Here is a 20,859-nt window from a genome sequence, read left to right as displayed (position 1 = left end):
GATTTAAATAGATTTTTATTTGGATTTCATGTAATGGACATACACAAAATAGTCCAAATTGGTGAAGTGAAATAAAAAAATAAAAATGTGTTTCAAGAAATGTAAAAGAATTACAAAAAGAAAAGTGGTGCGTGCATAATTGAACCCCTTTGCTATGAAGCCCCTAAATAAGATCTGGTGCAACCAATTACCTTCAGAAGTTATGTGACTTAAACAAAGTCCACCTGTGTGCAATCTAGGTATCACATGATCTGTTACTTGATCTCAGTATATATACACCTGTTCTGAAAGGCCCCAGAGTCTGCAACACCACTAAGCAAGGGGCACCACCAAGCAAGTGGCACCATAAAGACCAAGGAGCTCTCAAACAGGTCAGGGACAACATTTAGGAGAAGTACAGATCAGGGTTGGGTTATAAAAAAATATCAAAACATTTGAGCATCCCACGGAGCACCATTAAATCCATTGTTTAAAAAATGGAAAGAATATGGCACCACAACAAACCTGCTAAGAGAGGACCGCCCACCAAAACTCATGGACCAGGCAAGGAGGGCATTTATCAGAGAGGCAACAAAGAGACCAAAGATAACCCTGAAGGAGCTGCAAAGCCCCACAGCGGAGATTGGAGTATCTGTCCAGAGGACCACTTTAAGCCGTACACTCCACAGAGCTGGGCTTTATGGAAGAGTGACCAGATAAAAGCCGTTGCTTAAAGACAAAAACAAGCAAACACATTTGGTGTTTGCCAAAATGCATGTGGGAGACTCCCCAAACATATGGGAGAATGTACTCTGGTCAGATGATACTAAAATTGAGCTTTTGGCAATCAAGGAAAATGCTATGTCTGGCGCAAACCCAACACCTCTCATCACTCTGAGAACATGATGGTTTTCATCGGCAGGGACTGGGAAACTGGTAGGAATCAGATTACTTTTAGCGTTATCAAAACCTGTGGTTTGAATTGAAGAGGGCAGTCCATAAGCGCAGATGAAGGATATCAAAGATCTGGAAGGATTCTGTATGGTCCAAGATCCCTCCCAATGTGTTCTCCAACTCTTTTTTTGAGAAAAAAAATATTACTTAATCGCTTTCTCTGAGCATACAATATAGCTCAATATATCATACAATATAGCTCAATATATCATACAATATAGCTCAGTATTTGAATTATTTATTTTATACAGTCATTATTGCTCACCTTTACCAGGGGTGTCAATTATTTCAGACCCCACTGTATACAACCCTATGGAATCATTCTCACCTGGGGCACCAATCATAGTAGTGGACATAAACAGATTCCACATCGTTTTGGCTCCAACTAGAGAATCCTCCTCACCCAGGGCATCAACTGTAGTAGTCCTATAGCCCTGTTTCCCCTGTGGGAGGGGCTTTTAGTATGCCAGACATGAGGAACAATTAATTGAAACTGAATTTGATATGAGACTTTTATTTACTACCAAGACATATTGGAAGGAGAGAGAGGGGAGGAGGGAGGGTTTAGATAGATGAAGAAGAATAGGGATAGTGAGAGAGAGAGCAAGAGAGCGAGAGAGAGAGAGCGAGAGAGAGAGAAGAGAGAGAGAGAGAGGAGGGAAGATAGATGAAGAAGAAAGGGATAGTGAGAGAGAGAGCAAGAGAGAGAGAGAGAGAAATAGAGAGAAGAGAGAGAGAGCAAGAGAGCAAAAGAGAGAGAGAGAGCAAGAGAGAGAGAGAAATAGATAGAGAGAGGGAGAGAGAGAGAGAGAGAGAAATAGATAGAGAGAGGGAGAGAGAGAGGGAGAGAGAGAGAGAGAAGAGAGAGAGAGAGAGAGAGAGAAATAGATAGAGAGAGAGAGAGAGAGAGAGAGAGAGAGAGAGAGAGAGAGAGAGAGAGGAACCATAATATGACATTTATAGTGTCTATTCATTTGGAATGTTTAATGCACATTTTTTATTGTTTTTTTCACTTTTGTTTATTATCTAGTTCACTTCCTTTGGCAATTTAAACATGTTTCCCATACCAATAAATCCCTTTGAATTGAATTTAGAGAGGGAGAGAGAGAAAGAGAGAGAGAGAGAGAGAGAGAGAGAGAGAGAGAGAGAGAGAGAGAGAGAGAGAGAGAGAGAAACTATGAAAGTTAGACTTAATATGAATATGTTATGTGCTCAGGTCTAGATCTGTGCTTCTAACCTTTGTGTTATCTGTATTCTATGCCTTTTGATGGACTGAGAGAGAATGCAAACACACACACACACACATACAAGCAATGCAAACAAGCTGTGAATAGCCTCACAGTATAATTATGATTATGAATGAGACAGATGTGAAAAACTCATTAATTACCTCACACTGACAAATAACTACTGTAAAGGTTCATTAAGTTAAATGACGGTATAATCAACAATAAGTAGCTAGTGCAACACTATATCCTGTTGATAACCTGTTCTACCCATCATCTGTCAAACATGTCTCTCTGGCTCTGCACACCTGCAATGGCTGGGGGATCAGCTATATATGCATTATATTATAAACCCTTTTCCCCGTTCAGCAGAAACTGATTTTACACAACGCTCCAAGGGTAAGGAGTTGTTACTAAGGTAACAGGTGATCAAATCAAATCAACCTTTCAAGCTTATTTACTTTATTTCCTTGTCTTTTCATACACTTCATAGCTCCTCCTTTGGTTTCTTTAGTCAAAGCACAGACACTCAATTCGCTGAATTTCTTCACTAACCAACTTTGAAATCAAACCTGTTTCAAAAATACACTAGATTACATAAATTATGTGGACACTCATTCCAAAATCATGGGCATTAATATGGAGTTGGTCCCCCCTTTGTTGCTATAACAGTCTACACTCTTCTGGAGAGGTTTTCCACTAGATTTCAGAACATTGCTGCGGGACTTGCTTCCATTCAGCCACAAGAGCATTAGTGAGGTCGGGCGCTGATGTTGGGCGATTAGGCCTGGCTCGCAGTCTGCGTTCCAATTCATCCCAAAGATGTTCGATGGGGATGAGGTCAGGCTCTGTGCAGGCTATTCAAGTTTTTCCACACCGATCTCAACAAACCATTTCTGTATGGACCTCGCTTTGTGCAAAGGGGCATTGTCATGCTTAAGTAGGAAAGGTGCCTTCCCTAAACTGTTGAATCATCCAGAATGTCATGGGTTCACAGAATAATCCAGAATGTCATGGGTCGAGCGCATCCTGACCGGTTGCATCACTACCTGGTATGGTAACTGCTCGACCTCTGACCGTAAGGCACTATAGAGGGTACTACGGCCCTGTACATCACCGGTGCCAAGCTTCCTGCCATCCAGGACTCCAAGACTCGTCACCCAAGTCATAGACTGTTTTCTCTGCTACCACACGGCAAGCGATAACGGAGTGCCAAGTCTAGGACTAAAAGCTCCTTAACAGCTTCTACCCCCAAGCCATAAGACTGCTGAACAATTAATCAGATGGCCACCAGATGATTTACATTGACCCCCCTTACCTCCACTAACCTGTACCCCTGCACATTGACTCAGTACCGGTGCCCCCAGCAGCCTCGTTATTGTTTTTTTATTGTGTTTCTTCTTTATTATTCTTTACTTTAATTTATTTGGTAAATAAACTCAATATTGAACTGCACTGTTGGTTAAGGGCTTGTAAGTTTGCATTTGACGGTAAGGTCTAAACATGTTGCATTCGGCACATGTGACAAGTTTGATTTGATTGTATGCTGTAGCGTTAAGATTTCTCTTCAACTGGAACTAAGGGTCCTAGCCCAAACCATGAAAAACAGCCCCAGACCATTATTCCTCCACCGCCAAACTTTACAGGTGGCACTATGCATTCGGGCAGGTACCGTTCTCCGGGCATCTGTTAAACCCAGATTCGTCGGTCGGACTGCCAGATGGTGATGCGTGATTCATCACTCCAGAGAATGCCTTTCCACTGCTCCAGAGTCCAATGGTTGTGAGCTTAACACCACTCCAGCCGATGCTTGGCATTGCGCATGGTGATGTTAGGCTTGTGTGGCAATGGAAACCCATTTCTTGAAGCTCCCGACAAACGGTTATTGTGCTGATGTTCCTTCCAGGGGCAGTTTGGAACTCGGTAGTTAGTGTTGCAACCGAGGACAGACAACTTTTACGCGCTACGTGCTTCAGCACTCGGCGGTCCCGTTCTGTGAGCTTGTGTGGCCTACCACTTCTCGACTGAGCCATTGTTGCTCCTAGACATTTCCACTTCACAATAACAGCACTTACAGTTGACCATGGCTGCTCTAACAGGGCAGAAATTAGACAAATTGACTTGTTGGAAAGGTAACATCCTATGACGGTGCCACATTGAAAGTCACTGAGCTCTTCAGCAAGGCCATTCTACTGTGAATGTCTGTCTGTGGAGATTGCATGGCTGTGTGCTCAATTTTAAACAACTGTCAGCAACAGGGTGTTGCTGAAATAGCCGAATCCACTAATTTGAAGAGGTGTCCACATACCTTTGCATATATAGTGTATATTTCATAAATAGGGTTTCTGTAGTATTAGTTGATTATTTTAAAATTGTTCATCATCATTTCTAGTTTGACCATTTCTAACTGTAAGAGTTTAACTTTGATTAGTTGGCAGTAGTCCTATGTGTTCCATGACTTTGATTAGGCAGTAGTCCTATGTGTTCCATGACTTTGATTAGGCAGTAGTCCTATGTGTTCCATGATTCAAATCAAATAAAATCAAAATGTATTTGTCACATACACATGGTTAGCAGATGTTAATGCGAGTGTAGCGAAATGCTTGTGCTTCTAGTTCCGACAATGCAGCAATAACCAACAAGTAATCTAGCTAACAATTCCAAAACTACTACCTTATAGACACAAGTGTAAGGGGATAAAGAATATGTACATAAAGATATATGAATGAGTGATGGTACAGAGCGGCATAGGCAAGATACAGTAGATGGTATTGAGTGCAGTATATACATATGAGATGAGTATGTAAACAAAGTGGCATAGTTAAAGTGGCTAGTGATACATGTATTACATAAAGATGCAGTAGATGATATAGAGTACAGTATATACGTATACATATGAGATGGATAATGTAGGGTATGTAAACATTATATTAGGTAGCATTGTTTAAAGTGGCCAGTGATATATTTTACATCATTTCCCATCAATTCCCATTATTAAAGTGGCTGGAGTTGAGTCAGTGTGTTGGCAGCAGCCACTCAATGTTAGTGGTGGCTGTTTAACAGTCTGATGGCCTTGAGATAGAAGCTGTTTTTCAGTCTCTCGGTCCCAGCTTTGATGCACCTGTACTGACCTCGCCTTCTGGATGATAGCAGGGTGAACAGGCAGTGGCTCGGGTGGTTGTTGTCCTTGATGATCTTTATGGCCTTCCTGTGACATCGGGTGGTGTAGGTGTCCTGGAGGGCAGGTAGTTTGCCCCCGGTGATGCGCTGTGCAGACCTCACTACCCTCTGGAGAGCCTTACGGTTGTGGGCAGAGCAGTTGCCGTACCAGGCGGTGATACAGCCCGACAGGATGCTCTCGATTGTGCATCTGTAGAAGTTTGTGAGTGCTTTTGGTGACAAGCCAAATTTCTTCAGCCTCCTGAGGTTGAAGAGGCGCTGCTGCGCCTTCTTCACGATGCTGTCTGTGTGGGTGGACCAATTCAGTTTGTCTGTGATGTGTACGCCGAGGAACTTAAAACTTACTACCCTCTCCACTACTGTTCCATCGATGTGGATAGGGGGATGTTCCCTCTGCTGTTTCCTGAAGTCCAACAATCATCTCCTTTGTTTTGTTGACGTTGAGTGTGAGGTTATTTCCCTGACACCACACTCCGAGGGCCATCACCTCCTCCCTGTAGGCCGTCTCGTCATTGTTGGTAATCAAGCCTACCACTGTTGTGTTGTCCGCAAACTTGATGATTGAGTTGGAGACGTGCGTGGCCACGCAGTCGTGGGTGAACAGGGAGTACAGGAGAGGGCTCAGAACGCACCCTTGTGGGGCCCCCGTGTTGAGGATCAGCGGGGTGGAGATGTTGTTGCCTACCCTCACCACCTGGGGGCGGCCCGTCAGGAAGTCCAGTACCCAGTTGCACAGGGCGGGGTCGAGACCCAGGGTCTCGAGCTTGATGACGAGCTTGGAGGGCACTATGGTGTTAAATGCCAAGCTGTAGTCGATGAACAGCATTCTCACATAGGTATTCCTCTTGTCCAGATGGGTTAGGGCAGTGTGCAGTGTGGTTGAGATTGCATCGTCTGTGGACCTATTTGGGCGGTAAGCAAATTGGAGTGGGTCTAGCGTGTCAGGTAGGGTGGAGGTGATATGGTCCTTGACTAGTCTCTCAAAGCACTTCATGATGACGGAATTGAGTGCTACGGGGCGGTAGTCGTTTAGCTCAGTTACCTTAGCTTTCTTGGGAACAGGAACAATGGTGGCCCTCTTGAAGCATGTGGGAACAACAGACTGGGATAGGGATTGATTGAATATGTCCGTAAACACACCAGCCAGCTGGTCTGCGCATGGTCTGAGGGCGCGGCTGGGGATGCCGTCTGGGCCTGCAGCCTTGCGAGGGTTGACATGTTTAAACATTTTCCTCATGTCGGCTGCAGTGAAGGAGAGTCCGCATGTTTTAGTTGCGGGCCGTGTCAGTGGCACTGTATTGTCCTCAAAGCGGGCAAAAAAGTTATTTAGTCTGCCTGGGAGCAAGACATCCTGGTCCGTTTTCTTTTTGGTTTTCTTTTTGTAATCCGTGATTGACTGTAGACCCTGCCACATACCCCTTGTGTCTGAGCCGTTGAATTGAGATTCTACTTTGTCTCTATACTGACGCTTAGCTTGTTTGATTGCCTTGCGGAGGGAATAGTTACACTGTTTGTATTCGGTCATGTTTCCGGGTCACCTTGCCCTGATTAAAAGCAGTGGTTCGCGCTTTCAGTTTCACGGGAATGCTGCCATCAATCCACGGTTTCTGTTTTGGGAATGATTTAATCGTTGCTATGGGAACGACATCTTCAACGCACGTTCTAATGAACTCGCTCACCAAATCAGCGTATTCGTCAATGTTGTTGTCTGATGCAATACGAAACATATCCCAGTCCACGTGATGGAAGCAGTCTTGGAGTGTGCAATCAGATTGGTCGGACCAGCGTTGAACAGACCTCAGCGCGGGAGCTTCTTGTTTTAGTTTAGGTAGGCAGGGATTAACAAAATGGAGTCGTGGTCAGCTTTTCCGAAAGGAGAGCGGGGCAGGTCCTTATATGCGTCGCGGAAGTTGGATTAGCAATGATCCAAGGTTTTTCCAGCCCTGGTTGCGCAATCAATATGCTGATAAAATTTAGGGAGTCTTGTTTTCAGATTAGCCTTGTTAAAATCCCCAGCTACAATGAATGCAGCCTCCGGATATATGGATTCCAGTTTGCAAAGAGTCAAATAAAGTTCGTTCAGAGCCATCGATGTGTCTGCTTGGGGGGGAATATATACGGCTGTGATTATAATCGAAGAGAATTCCCTTGGTAGATAATGCGGTCGACATTTGATTGTGAGGAATTCTAAATCAGGTGAACAGAAGGACTTGAGTTCCTGTATGTTGTTATGATAACACCACGTCACGTTAACCATGAAGCATAAGCCCCCGCCCCTCTTCTTACCAGAAAGATGTTTGTTTCTGTCGGCGCGATGCGTGGAGAAACTAGCTGGCTGCACCGACTCCGATAGCGTCTCTCCAGCGAGCCATGTTTCCGTGAAGCAAAGAACATTACAGTCTCTGATGTCCCTCTGGAATGCTACCCTTGCTCGAATTTCATCAACCTTGTTGTCAAGAGACTGGACATTGGCGAGAAGAATGCTAGGGAGTGGTGCACGATGTGCCCGTCTCCGGAGTCTGACCAGAAGACCGCTTCGTTTCCCCCTTTTACGAAGTCCTTTTTTTGGGTCGCCGGCTGGGATCCATTCCATTGTCCTGGGTGAAAGGCAGAACACAGGATCCGCTTCGCGAAAGTCATATTCTTGGTCGTACTGATGGTGAGTTGACGCTGCTCTTATGTTCAGATTCCACATCACACGTGTGACATTTTGCCACTGATAAGGTTGCACTATGCTCTTCTTCTCTGACACATTACATACATACAACACGAAGAATCACACCCTGGAACCAATCGTAGTAGTGCTCACCAACAGATCACACCTCCTATAGCCTTTATTCCCCTGTGGGATGGGCTCGTCTCTGCCAATATGTGTTTAGTATGCCAGACATAGAGAACATTTAATTGAAACAGAATTTGATGTGAGACTTTTATTTACTACGGTTGCGTGATCTATGAGTCGCCGATCGGGTTGAATTAAAAGGTACAAATCCACACACGCTCTGTCGGGCTCCCTGAGGATCAAAGGAGTCACAAATGAGAAGAGAAAGAGAGAGAGCGCGAGAGCGAGAGAGAGTGAATCAGCTTTGTTTGCACTATATAATAAACCCTTTTCCCCATATAGCGTAATCTGATTTTTCAGATTTTTTTCACAGTGCTTCAAGTGCCCAATAATAAGGAGTTGTTACTAAGGTAACAGGTAAAGGGGATCTAAATAAATACATAGACTAGAATAGACTTTCAAGCTTATTATCTACTTTCTATGCTGTCTCTTCATATACTCTTCATGGCTATTCAAGGTACAGACATTCAAGCAACTCTTTATCTTCACTAATTGACTTTGAAATTTCATAAACATCATATATACTCTAGTATTAATTGGGTATTTCACAATTGTTCAGAATTATTTATAGTTTGACCATTTCAGAATCTTAGAGTTAAACTTTGATTAAGCAGTGAGCCTATGGGAAGTCTTCCATGACTTTACATGACACGTAGAGAGAACTGAGTGGGTTCTCTTTGTTCTTTGCTCTAGGCGGTAGCCTCATAGCATACTGGCCCAATCATTATAAAAATAAAATACATTCTCAAATGAGCCAGTATCATTGGGACACATTATTTTCATTGGGACACATAATCCATTTTAGAAGAATCAAGGTGATTTAGCATTCAAGGGTGAGTGACTCTCCAGATCAGCAGTATAAATACAGAAGTACTTTAAAAACTTTGCTATACAGAGATAGCTAGCTAGCCTGTTTAGATTTCCTTTCCTCCCTCACTGTTTGAAATGAAAGATGCTTCTAGTTCTCCATCTGCGGAGGATCACAACACGAGACAGGATCAGGAGGTGGCATGTAAGACCTTGTAGCGTGTAGCTAGCGTGTAATGTTGTCAGACACTTCCTGTGGATCTGACCTCAGCCCTCCTCCCACACACACACACAAAGCGTGTCTGCACAAACACATGCACACGCAGGCACGCATACACGGACACTGTGTTTAAACGATTAATTGGGATTAAAGCGCTGTTATCCGCTCATAATTCAATTTCCAGGGAAGAACATTTCCCGCAGAATGTATTCAGGACCACATTGAAAATAATATAATCATGGTGAAAAATCAGTGTTGTATAATACTTGAATGTGTTGTCCTGCGGACAGACAGACAGACTAATAAAACAGTGTTAGGTGTTAATGGGCTCACTGCCTGTTTATGATAATTACACTCTTTCACAGTTGACAGAAGGTGAGAGGTTATACGCTGCTAACGGGCTGACAATAGCTACATTGTGCTCATTGTGTTAGATAACACATATTCCAATGACAAACATTGCAGCACTGAGAAAGAGGCCTATTCAGAGAGAGGAGATTACAGTTTATGTCTAACAGTGGGAGGGGGGCTAAAGGACTGTCCACGTCCATTACAAACAAACCTTATTAGCATGCTGGGGCATTCATGTATGTTACAATTGATGTCCTCATGGGTGAATGTTTTACATTGGTAATTATTCTTGACTACTCGTTAGCCCCTATCTTTGTTGTATGAGAAGTTGTGGTTCTGCCTTCTTAACCTTTTACTGCAGTGGGCTGAATCAGGGTCACACAGAGTGTTTCTTGGTAGTCGTAAACAAACCTACTTTGAAACCAAAGTATACACCTCACACACATTGTGATAAGGTGCGTCTAGGTGGTTGGTGTAGGAGTCAGGCGCAGGAGAGCAGGGATGTCTGAGAAGAGTGTTTTAATAAGACCGTCCACCAACACAGGAATGGCACAACCGAAGAGGACAACGCCCTCGTTAACAGAGAACCCGTGCAAAACGCACGGAGGAACAAACAAAGTTCCGACACTCATAGACTTTACGTAACCGTGAAAACAAATAACGGTAAATCCAACCGATCACATCACAATAAAAGACTAATCCCGCACAAACTTAGGCAGGCAACAGGTACCATTATACACACAGATATTAATGCAAATGAAACCAGGTGTGAAAAAGAACCAAAGACAAAACAAACAGAAAAGGAAAAAGGGATCTGTGATGGCTAGCAGTCCCGACGCCGACCGCCGAATGCCGCCCGAACAGGGAGAGGAGCCACCTTCGGTAGAAGTCGTGACACACATGGTTATGGGCTTAAAAAATAAGACACCTGTACCATGTCAGATATAGAGTTGAAATGTACAATTGTTTTGTTAGCATCCCAATAATACACTTTAAATACATCACAGAAGACTGAAATATAACAGAGACGTTTGAAAAAAAAACACCAGATTTATGTCTGTTAAAAAAATATACATATACACCTAAATTATAGGCCAGTTTTATTTGCTTATTTAATCAGGACAACAGTTTTCAGCTGTGCTAACATAATTGCAAAAGGGTTTTCTAATGATCAATTAGCCTTTTAAAATGATAAACTTGGATTAACTAAACAACGTGCCATTGGAACACAAGAGTGATGGTTGCTGATAACGGGCCTCTGTACGCCAATGTAGATGTTCCATTAAAAGTCAGCCGTTTCCAGCTACAATAGTCATTTATAATATGAAAAATGTCTACACTGTATTTCTGATCAATTTGATGTTATTTTAAAGGACAAAAAATGTGCTTTTCTTGGGTTCGCGCCCAGGCTCTGTCGTAACCGGCCGCGGCCGGGAGGTCGTGGGGCGACGCACAATTGGCATAGCGTCGTCCAGGTTAGGGAGGGCTTGGCCAGTAGGGATATCCTTGTCTCATCGCGCACCAGCGACTCCTGTGTCGGGCCGGGCGCAGTGCACGCTAACCAAGGCTGCCAGGTGCACGGTATTTCCTCCGACATATTGGTGTGACTGGCTTCCGGGTTGGATGTGCACTGTGTTAAGAAGCAGTGTGGCTTGGTTGGTTTGTGTATCGGAGGACGCATGACTTTCAACCTTCGTCTCTCTCGAGTTGTAGTGATGAGACAAGATAGTAGCTACTAACAATTAGATACCACGAAATTGGGGAGAAATAGGGGGTAAAATTTAAAAAATTTAAAAAGTGCTTTTCTTTCAAAAACAAGGACATTTCTAAGTGACCCCAAACTTTTGAACGGTAGCGTATATAAATGATAACATTCCACCCATGAGGCCACTAGTCATTTGACTGCATGAATGAGCTACAGCAGGGTATTTGATTTAAACGTAAAATGTTCAATTCTCTGTTAGGTTTATAGTAGCTTTATAGAAGCTTTTCGGTCGCCTTTGTCAGTGTCTTCTCTCTCTTTGTCTCTTTCTGTCTCTCTCTCTGTCTCTCTCTCTCTCTCACTCTCTTTCTCTTTCTTTCTCTCTCTCACCACCTGCTCTGATTTCTAGATGTTCTTAATTGGTTTACTAAATCTTTCCCCCTTTCAAATACTATACATCAAATACTTTCTGAGTACACTGCACAGAGGCCATATCTGCTTCAAAGTTAAACTTCAGGTGGCTTTGCCAGACTACCCATCATGCATCGCACCTTTATGCCCTTAAATGCCCTCCTCGTTTTAGCTGGCTCAACACCACTCCTCTGACTAGGTTATAAACAGAAAGAGGAGGAGAGTTGCTGATAAGGTCATAGATAGATAGAGAGGGTGGGAATGTTTAAAAGGACCAATATAGGAGACAAGAGAGAAAGAGAAAGCTAGTGAAGGAGATAGAAAGTGTTGGAGGGAGAGAGAGAGAGAAAACGAGACAGAGAAAGAGGGGGAGAAAGAGAGAGAAAGAGACATCTCTTTGAGTTGGATAGCAGATCATTAGGCTAGTTGGCTATATTATTGATCCCTTTCAATTTCCTGACGTGAGATTGTTGTAGTGCTCAGAGAATAATCTCCCCAAACCAAAGCAATCAGTTATACCACTCGGTATGTACAGTGCATTCAGAGAGTATTCAGACCCATTGACTTTTTACACATTTTGTTACGTTACAACCTTATTCTAAAAATGTATTCAATTCTTTATTTTTTATCATCAATCTACACCAATACCCCATAATGACAAAGCAAAAATAGTAAAAAATAAATAAAAGTTCCTAAGAATAAAGAATAAACTGAAATATGACGTTTACATAGGTTTTCAGACCCTTTACTCAGTACTTTGTTGAAGATCCTTTGGCAGCGATTACAGCCTTTAGACTGTATGATATTACAAGCTTGGCACACCTGTATTTGGGGAGGTTCTTCCATTCTTCTCTGCAGATCCTCACAAGCTCTGTCAGGTTGGATGGGGAGTGTCGCTGCACAGCTATTTTCAGATCTCTCTAGAGATTTTCAATCGGGTTCAAGTCCGGGCTCTGGCTGGGCCACTCAAGGACATTCAGAGTCTTGTCCCGAAGCCACTCCTATGTTGTTTTGGCTGTGTGCTTACCGTCATTGTCCTGTTGGAAGGTGAGCCTTCACCCCAGTCTGGAGCAGGTTTTCAGCAAGGATCTCTCTGTACTTTGCTCCATTCATCTTTCCCTCGATCCTGACTAGACTCCCAGTCCCTGCCGCTGAAAAACATCCCCACAGGTTTCCTTCAGGCGTGCCGCTTGGCATTCAGGCCAAAGAGTTCAATCTTGGTTTCATCAGACCAGAGAGTCTCATATCTCATGGTCTGAGAGTTCTTTAGGTGCCTTTTGGGAAACTCCAAGTGGACTGTCATGTGCCTTTTACTGAGGAGTGGCTTCAGTCTGGCCACTCTACCATAAAGGCCTGATCGGTGGAGTGCTGCAGAGATGGTTGTCCTCCAGGAAGGTTCTCCTATCTACACAGAGGAACTCTGGAGCTCTGTCCCAGTGACCATCGGGTTCTTAGTCACCTCCCTGACCAAGGTCCTTCTCCCCCGATTGCTCAGTTGGTGAGTCTTGGTGGCTCCAAACTTCTTCCATTTAAGAATGGAGGCCAATTTGTTATTGGGGACCTTCAATGCTGCACTAATTTTTTGGTACCCTGCCGCCCCAGATCTGTGCCTCGACACAATCCTGTCTCGGAGCTTCCTTCGACCTCATGGCTTGGTTTTTGCTCTGACATGCGCTGTCAACTTTGGGAGCTTATATAGACAGGTGTGTGCCTTTCCAAATCATGTCCAATCAATTGAATTCAACACAGGTGGACTCTAATCAAGTTGTAGAAACATCTCAAGGATGATCAATGGAAACAGGATGCACCTCAATTTTGAGTCTCATAGCAAAGAGTCTGAGTACTTATATGAATAAGGTATTTATTTTTTAAAATGTTTTATACATTTGTAAAAAATGTCTAAAATCCTGTTTTCGCTTTGTCATTATGGGGTGTAGATTGATGAGAATAAGGCTGTAACGTAACAAAATGTAGGAAAAGTCAAGGGGCCTGAATACTGTCCGAATGCAATGTGTATGATGTTTTGCTACTTCTATTGTATGTTGGATAGCCTCAGTGTATCACAAAGCCGTTCACCTCACAGCCTCAGACTGAAGAGATTTTTCAAGGTCTAAGACTTTCAGATATTACTCTAAAACACCCGAAACTTGGATGACAAATTCATTATTGGGAGAAAGACAATAGACATGCAGCTTGACCCACTAAAGAATCCAATATTGGACGATGTCTCAATGCAATGTCAGTAATTCATTAGTTCTAATGTCGGTCTCTCTTGGTTTGTGTTTGGATGAGTCAGTGTGAAAGGAAAGCGTATGTGTGGGTTTGAAAAACAGACCGCCATGCACAGTCATTCACTCTCAGTCTGTATAGTACCACGGCTCCATTTCCATGGTGATACACACATACTTAAACAGGGCTTCCAGATTCTGACAGCTTGGTGGGTTATTTGACAGAGATCTTGTGGAATAGAAGACACTTTTGCTGCTTTTTTAGAAGATAAAGGCCCAGTAGACCTAGTGCACACTATTTCTGACCTGCTGTGTGCACATGCCTGTGTGTGTGTGTGTGTGTCCCTCTCGAATTGAGTCCCTCTTGAATTGAGTCCCTCTCGAATTGAGCCATAATGTGGACAGTACTTTTTTGAACCATTCTTTCATCAAGGTTTCATCATTAAACGGAGCCCTGTATAGCACCCTACAGTAGGTGTGCTCAGGCACTGTCAGACACTATATGTAACAGCTAGATTGTCTGTGACTGTCTAAAAGCACAACATTGTCAATCAATGGCAGTGGCTGATATGAATTCTGAATATGTAGAGGCTGTTATAGACTGAGAATGAGAAGTGTTTGGGGGCGAAGGGCGATATAACCCTCTTTTACAGTATCTTTACCAATAGCGGTGGTGTAAAGTACTTAAGTAAAAATACTTTAAGGTACTACTTAAGTAGGTTTTTTTGGTGTCTGTACTTTACTATTTATATTCTTGACAAGTTTTACTTTTACTTCACTATATTCCTAAAGAAAATAATGTACTTTTTAATCCATACATTTTCCATGTCATCCAAAAGTACTTGTTACATTTTGAATGCTTAGCAGGACAGGAAAATGACTCAATTCACACACTTATCAAGAGAACATCTCTGGAAATCCCTATTGCCTCTGATTCGGTGGACTCATGAAACACAAAAGCTTAATTTGCAAATGATGTCTGCGTGTTGTAGTGTGAACTTGGCTATCTGTAAATAATACCAAAAACAGAAAATTGGGCTGTCTGGTTTGCAAAATATAAGCAATTTTAAATTATTTATACTTTTACTTGTACTTTTGATACTTAAGTATATTTTTTCAATTACATTTACTTTTGATACTGAAATATACTTCAAACCAAATACTTTTAGACTTTTACTTAAGTAGTATTTAACTGGGTGACTTTCAATTTTACTTGAGTCATTTTCTAGTAAGGTTTTTTTACTTTTTCTTTTTTAAGTATGACATTTGAGTACTTTTTCCACCACTGACCAATAAAGCTACTCTATGTGTTAGCACATTCTTGTTCTCATAAAATCTCTGAGCCAGTAAAATGTGTAAAAGCTGGTTGAGATCCAACATGATTTTGTTTGTACCATGGCATGCCACAATTACATGGTAAACAACACCTGTTTGATAATATATTCTCTGCCTGATTTTACTGAGAGAGATGGGGGTAGAGGGGAGAGAGGGATAGAAAGAGAGAGAGACATGAGAGAGAGATATAGTAGATAAAGGGTGAGTGGGGTAGAGAAAAAGCGACAGTGAGAGTGAGAGGCAGCGAACGAGAAAGGGAGGGGAAGAGAGGATCCAGAGCGTGAAAGAGGACATTAGTAATCTCCCCAGCTGTTCGTACTAACAAAGAGGATGTGCTGGCTCCTGTTCTTTTGTGTCAGTTTATCAGCATCTCTGATCTTATTTACAAAGCATCTGGTGGCCTGAGAGCCAGGGACAGGGACAGGGACAGGCCCCCAGCCAGCATGTTCAGCCTTAGAGGAGAGGAGGGGAGGACCGAGTCAGAGATATGGAGGATTATCTCTTATTATGGTCATGCTTCCATCACTCCATGTACCTTGTGCCACATTTCTGAGACTGCATCCCAATACTCCACAGACACACACACGTGCACACACACACGCGCGTGCACACACACACACACACACACACACACACACACACACACACACACACACACACACACACACACACACACACACACACACACACACACACACACACACACTCTCTCTCTCTCACACAGAACACACACACACACACAACCACAGACACACACCCTCCTGGTTTTAGCAGCAGTGGTCCTTCCCCCTCTGTTCCCCTCCCTCTCTCATGTAGCCAGTGTGTGTCCAGGCACGTCAGGCTTTGAGCCTATCTCACACATCAAGCACACTCACAGAAAGGCCTTATCAGAGTGGAAAAGATACTAATCCATACCTCCAGAGACTGATCCAGTGTTCGTCCACCCCTGTCCTCTCTCCAACCTAACAGGTGGAGCCCTATGTGATGTTCAAGAAGTCAGACAAGCCCCTTTACGGTAACGACCGCTTTGAGGGTTACTGCATCGACCTGCTGAGGGAGCTGGCTAGCATCCTGGGGTTCACCTACGAGTTGCGTCTGGTGGAGGACGGCCGCTACGGGGCCCAGGACGAGACCACGGGCCAGTGGAACGGCATGGTCAAGGAGCTGATCGACCACGTGAGTCTGAACCTACCTCACTACTCGGAAATGATCTATGTAAATGATTCAAGGTTAATTAATGAGGTGGTAAACAGCTAGAGGGCGTAGGAGGGAATGTATTTTGTCTGATGTGTGTGTGACAAGGGTTGGTATAGCTGCATTTTGTATGACAAACATGTTTTTGGCTTAGTGAGAGAGGGAGAGAGACAATGACAAAGAAATAGAGAGGTAGAGAGGTAAATCAAATCAAATCAAATTTATTTATATAGCCCTTCGTACATCAGCTGATATCTCAAAGTGCTGTACAGATACCCAGCCTAAAACCCCAAACAGCAAGCAATGCAGGTGTAGAAGCACGGTGGCTAGGAAAAACTCCCTAGAAAGGCCAAAACCTAGGAAGAAACCTAGAGAGGAACCAGGCTATGTGGGGTGGCCAGTCCTCTTCTGGCTGTGCCGGGTGGAGATTATAACAGAACATGGCCAAGATGTTCAAATGTTCATAAATGACCAGCATGGTCCAATAATAATAAGGCAGAACAGTTGAAACTGGAGCAGCAGCACGGCCAGGTGGACTGGGGACAGCAAGGAGTCATCATGTCAGGTAGTCCTGAGGCATGGTCCTAGGACTCAGGTCCTCCGAGAGAGAGAAAGAAAGAGAGAAAGAGAGAATTAGAGAGAGCACACTTAAATTCACACAGGACACCGAATAGGACAGGAGAAGTACTCCAGATATAACAAACTGACCCTAGCCCCCTGACACATAAACTACTGCAGCATAAATAGTGGAGGCTGAGACAGGAGGGGTCAGGAGACACTGTGGCCCCATCCAAGGACAACCCCGGACAGGGCCAAACAGGAAGGATATAACCCCACCCACTTTGCCAAAGCACAGCCCCCACACCACTAGAGGGATATCTTCAACCACCAACTTACCATCCTGAGACAAGGCTGAGTATAGCCCACAAAGATCTCCGCCACGGCACAACCCAAGGGGGGGGGGCGCCAACCCAGACAGGATGATCACATCAGTGACTCAACCCACTCAGGTGACGCACCTCTCCCAGGGACGGTATGAGAGAGCCCCAGTAAGCCAGTGACTCAGCCCCTGTAATAGGTTTAGAGGCAGATAATCCCAGTGGAAAGAGGGGAACCGGCCAGGCAGAGACAGCAAGGGCGGTTCGTTGCTCCAGAGCCTTTCCGTTCACCTTCCCACTCCTGGGCCAGACTACACTCAATCATATGACCCACTGAAGAGATGAGTATTCAGTAAAGACTTAAAGGTTGAGACCGAGTTTGTGTCTCTGACATGGGTAGGCAGACCGTTCCATAAAAATGGAGCTCTATAGGAGAAAGCCCTGCCTCCAGCTGTTTGCTTAGAAATTCTAGGGACAATTAGGAGGCCTGCGTCTTGTGACCATAGCATACGTGTAGGTATGTACGGCAGGACCAAATCACAGAGATAGGTAGGAGCAAGCCCATGTAATGCTTTGTAGGTTAGCAGTAAAACCTTGAAATCAGCCCTTGCTTTGACAGGAAGCCAGTGTAGGGAGGCTAGCACTGGAGTAATATGATCAAATTTTTTGGTTCTAGTCAGGATTCTAGCAGCCATATTTAGCACTAACTGAAGTTTATTTAATGCTTTATCTGGGTAGCCGGAAAGTAGAGCATTGCAGTAGTCTAACCTAGAAGTGACAAAAGCATGGATTAATTTTTCTGCATCATTTTTGGACAGAAAGTTTCTGACTTTTGCAATGTTACGTAGATGGAAAACAGCTGTCCTTGAAATTGTCTTGATATGTTCTTCAAAAGAGAGATCAGGGTCCTGTCATGGATTTCTTCATCTGAACGAGAGGCGGACCAAAGCGCAGCGTGGTTGTTTTGATTCATGTTTTAATAAATCCCTTCACATGAACAAACTAACAAAAACAAGAAATGTGAAAACTCAAAACAGTCCTATCTGGTGCAAACACAGAGACAGGATCAGTCACCCACAAACACACAGTGAAACCCAGGCTACCTAAGTATGATTCTCAATCAGAGACAACCAATGACACCTGCCTCTGATTGAGAACCATACTAGGCCGAAACATAGAAATACCCAAATCATAGAAAAACAAACATAGACTGCCCACCCAACTCACGCCCTGACCATACTAAATAATGACAAAACAAAGGAAATAAAGGTCAGAACGTGACAGGTCCAGAGTAACGCCGAGGTCCTTCACAGTTTTATTTGAGACGACTGTACAACCATTAAGATTAATTGTCAGATTCAACAGAAGATATCTTTGTTTCTTGGGACCTAGAACAAGCATCTCTGTTTTGTCCGAGTTTAAAAGTAGAACGTTTGAACATTTTGGGGCTTCACCATGTTTCATTGAAATGTACAGCTGTGTGTCATCCGCATAGCAGTGAAAGTTAACATTATGTTTTCGAATGACAACCCCAAGAGGTAAAATATATAGTGAAAACAATAGTGGTCCTAAAACGGAACCTTGAGGCACACCGAAATTTATAGTTGATTTGTCAGAGGACAAACCATTCACAGAGACAAACTGATATCTTTCCGACAGATAAGATCTAAACCAGGCCAGAACTTGTCCGTGTAGATCAATTTGGGTTTCCAATCTCTCCAAAAGAATGTGGTGATCGATGGTATCAAAAGCAGCACTAAGGTCTAGGAGCACGAGGACAGAATACAGAGCCTCGGTCTGATGCCATTAAAAGGTCATTTACCACCTTCACAAGTGCAGTCTCAGTGCTATGATGGGGTCTAAAACCAGACTGAAGCATTTCGTATACTTTGTTTGTCTTCAGGAAGGCAGTGAGTTGCTGCGCAACAGCCTTTTCTAAAATTTTTGAGAGGAATGGAAGATTCGATATAGGCCGATAGTTTTTTATATTTTCTGGGTCAAGGTTTGGCTTTTTCAAGAGAGGCTTTATTACTGCCACTTTTAGTGAGTTTGGTACACATCCGGTGGATAGAGAGCCGTTTATTATGTTCAACATAGGAGGGCCAAGCACAGGAAGCAGCTCTTTCAGTAGTTTAGTTGGAATAGGGTCCAGTATGCAGCTTGAAGGTTTAGAGGCCATGATTATTTTCATCATTGTGTCAAGAGACCTCTCTGTAGAGACAGAGAGGTAAAGAGAGATTGAGGGAGAGAGTGAGAGAGAGCAAGAGAGAGAGAGAGAGAGAGAAAGAGAGAGGTAGAGAGAGACATCAGCTCCATACCTGGTTCCTGACCTGGTGTACAGCAAGGATTCTGGCTTGACTTGTTTCCACTGCAGAGCTTATTAAAACAAACACACACACACACACACACACACACACACACACACACACACACACACACACACACACACACACACACACACACACACACACACACACACACACACACACACACACACACACACACTCTCACACATACATACTGCCCACGGACTATATCATTAAGTTTGACAAAGTAAGACCAGGATTGTATAAGCTGTGCACAGGCAGGGAGAAAAATAACAGGCTCACCACAGCCAATACTCAATATCTGACCCCATTAAATAACACTGCATCTCCCTCAACTGTGGTACACTGGACCGACAGCCATGTTTGTTTTGATCATGCGGAGGCTGGAGGGAGAGGGATCCCAGGGATTTGACACACACAGGGCACAATTCCTGTGAGGTGATTGGAGCGTTGGCCATTATGTAGATATAGACCCACCTATCAATTCAATTCAATTCAAGGGGCTTTATTGGCATGGGAAACATATGTTAACATTAGTGAGGTAGATAATATACAAAAGTGAAATAAACAATAAAAATGAACAGTAAACATTCCACTCACAGAAGTTTCAAAATAATAAAGACGTTACAAATGTCCTATTATGTATATATACAGTGTTGTAACGATGTACAAATGGTTAAAGTACAAAAGGGAAAATAAATCTCTAGACAGCAAACGATGTATCCCAAATGGCACCCTATTTCCTACATGCTGTAGTGCCATACTTTTGACCAGAGCTCTAACGTAGTGCACTTTATAGGGAATAGGGCGGCTTTTGGGACTTACAGTGGGGCAAAAAAGTATTTAGTCAGCCACCAATTGTGCAAGTTCTCCCAAAAAGATGAGAGAGGCCTGTAATTTTCATCATAGGTACACTTCAACTATGACAGACAAAATGAGAAGAAATAAAAATCCAGAAAATCACATTGTAGGATTTTTAATTAATTTATTTGCAAAGGATGGTGGAAAATAAGTATTTGGTCAATAACAAAAGTTTATCTCAATACTTTGTTATATACCCTTTGTTGGCAATGACAGAGGTCAAAAATGTTCTGTAAGTCTTCACAAGGTTTTCACACACTGTTCCTGGTATTTTGGCCCATTCCTCCATGCAGATCTCCTCTAGAGCAGTGATGTTTTGGGGCTGTTGCTTGGCAACACGGACTTTCAACTCCCTCCAAAGATT

The 20,859-nt window shown here is 43.3% G+C and overlaps 1 protein-coding gene across 3 annotated transcripts in view; it reads left to right on the top strand.

Moving 5' to 3' along the window:
* LOC112245008 (glutamate receptor ionotropic, kainate 2) overlaps nt 1–20,859 on the top strand; it is a 230,188-nt gene that overhangs the window by 141,368 nt on the left and 67,961 nt on the right. For all 3 annotated transcript variants that reach the window (XM_042309814.1, XM_042309807.1, XM_042309811.1), the window contains one exon: nt 16,205–16,411. In XM_042309814.1, the coding sequence (XP_042165748.1) occupies nt 16,205–16,411 (207 nt within the window). The remainder of the gene's footprint in view (nt 1–16,204; nt 16,412–20,859) is intronic.

The sequence above is a fragment of the Oncorhynchus tshawytscha genome, linkage group LG03 (genome assembly GCF_018296145.1).
Source record: "Oncorhynchus tshawytscha isolate Ot180627B linkage group LG03, Otsh_v2.0, whole genome shotgun sequence".
In the NCBI taxonomy this organism is placed as follows: domain Eukaryota; kingdom Metazoa; phylum Chordata; class Actinopteri; order Salmoniformes; family Salmonidae; genus Oncorhynchus; species Oncorhynchus tshawytscha.
Note: the sequence above shows the minus strand (reverse complement) of the source record. Positions and strands in the feature narration are given on the sequence as shown.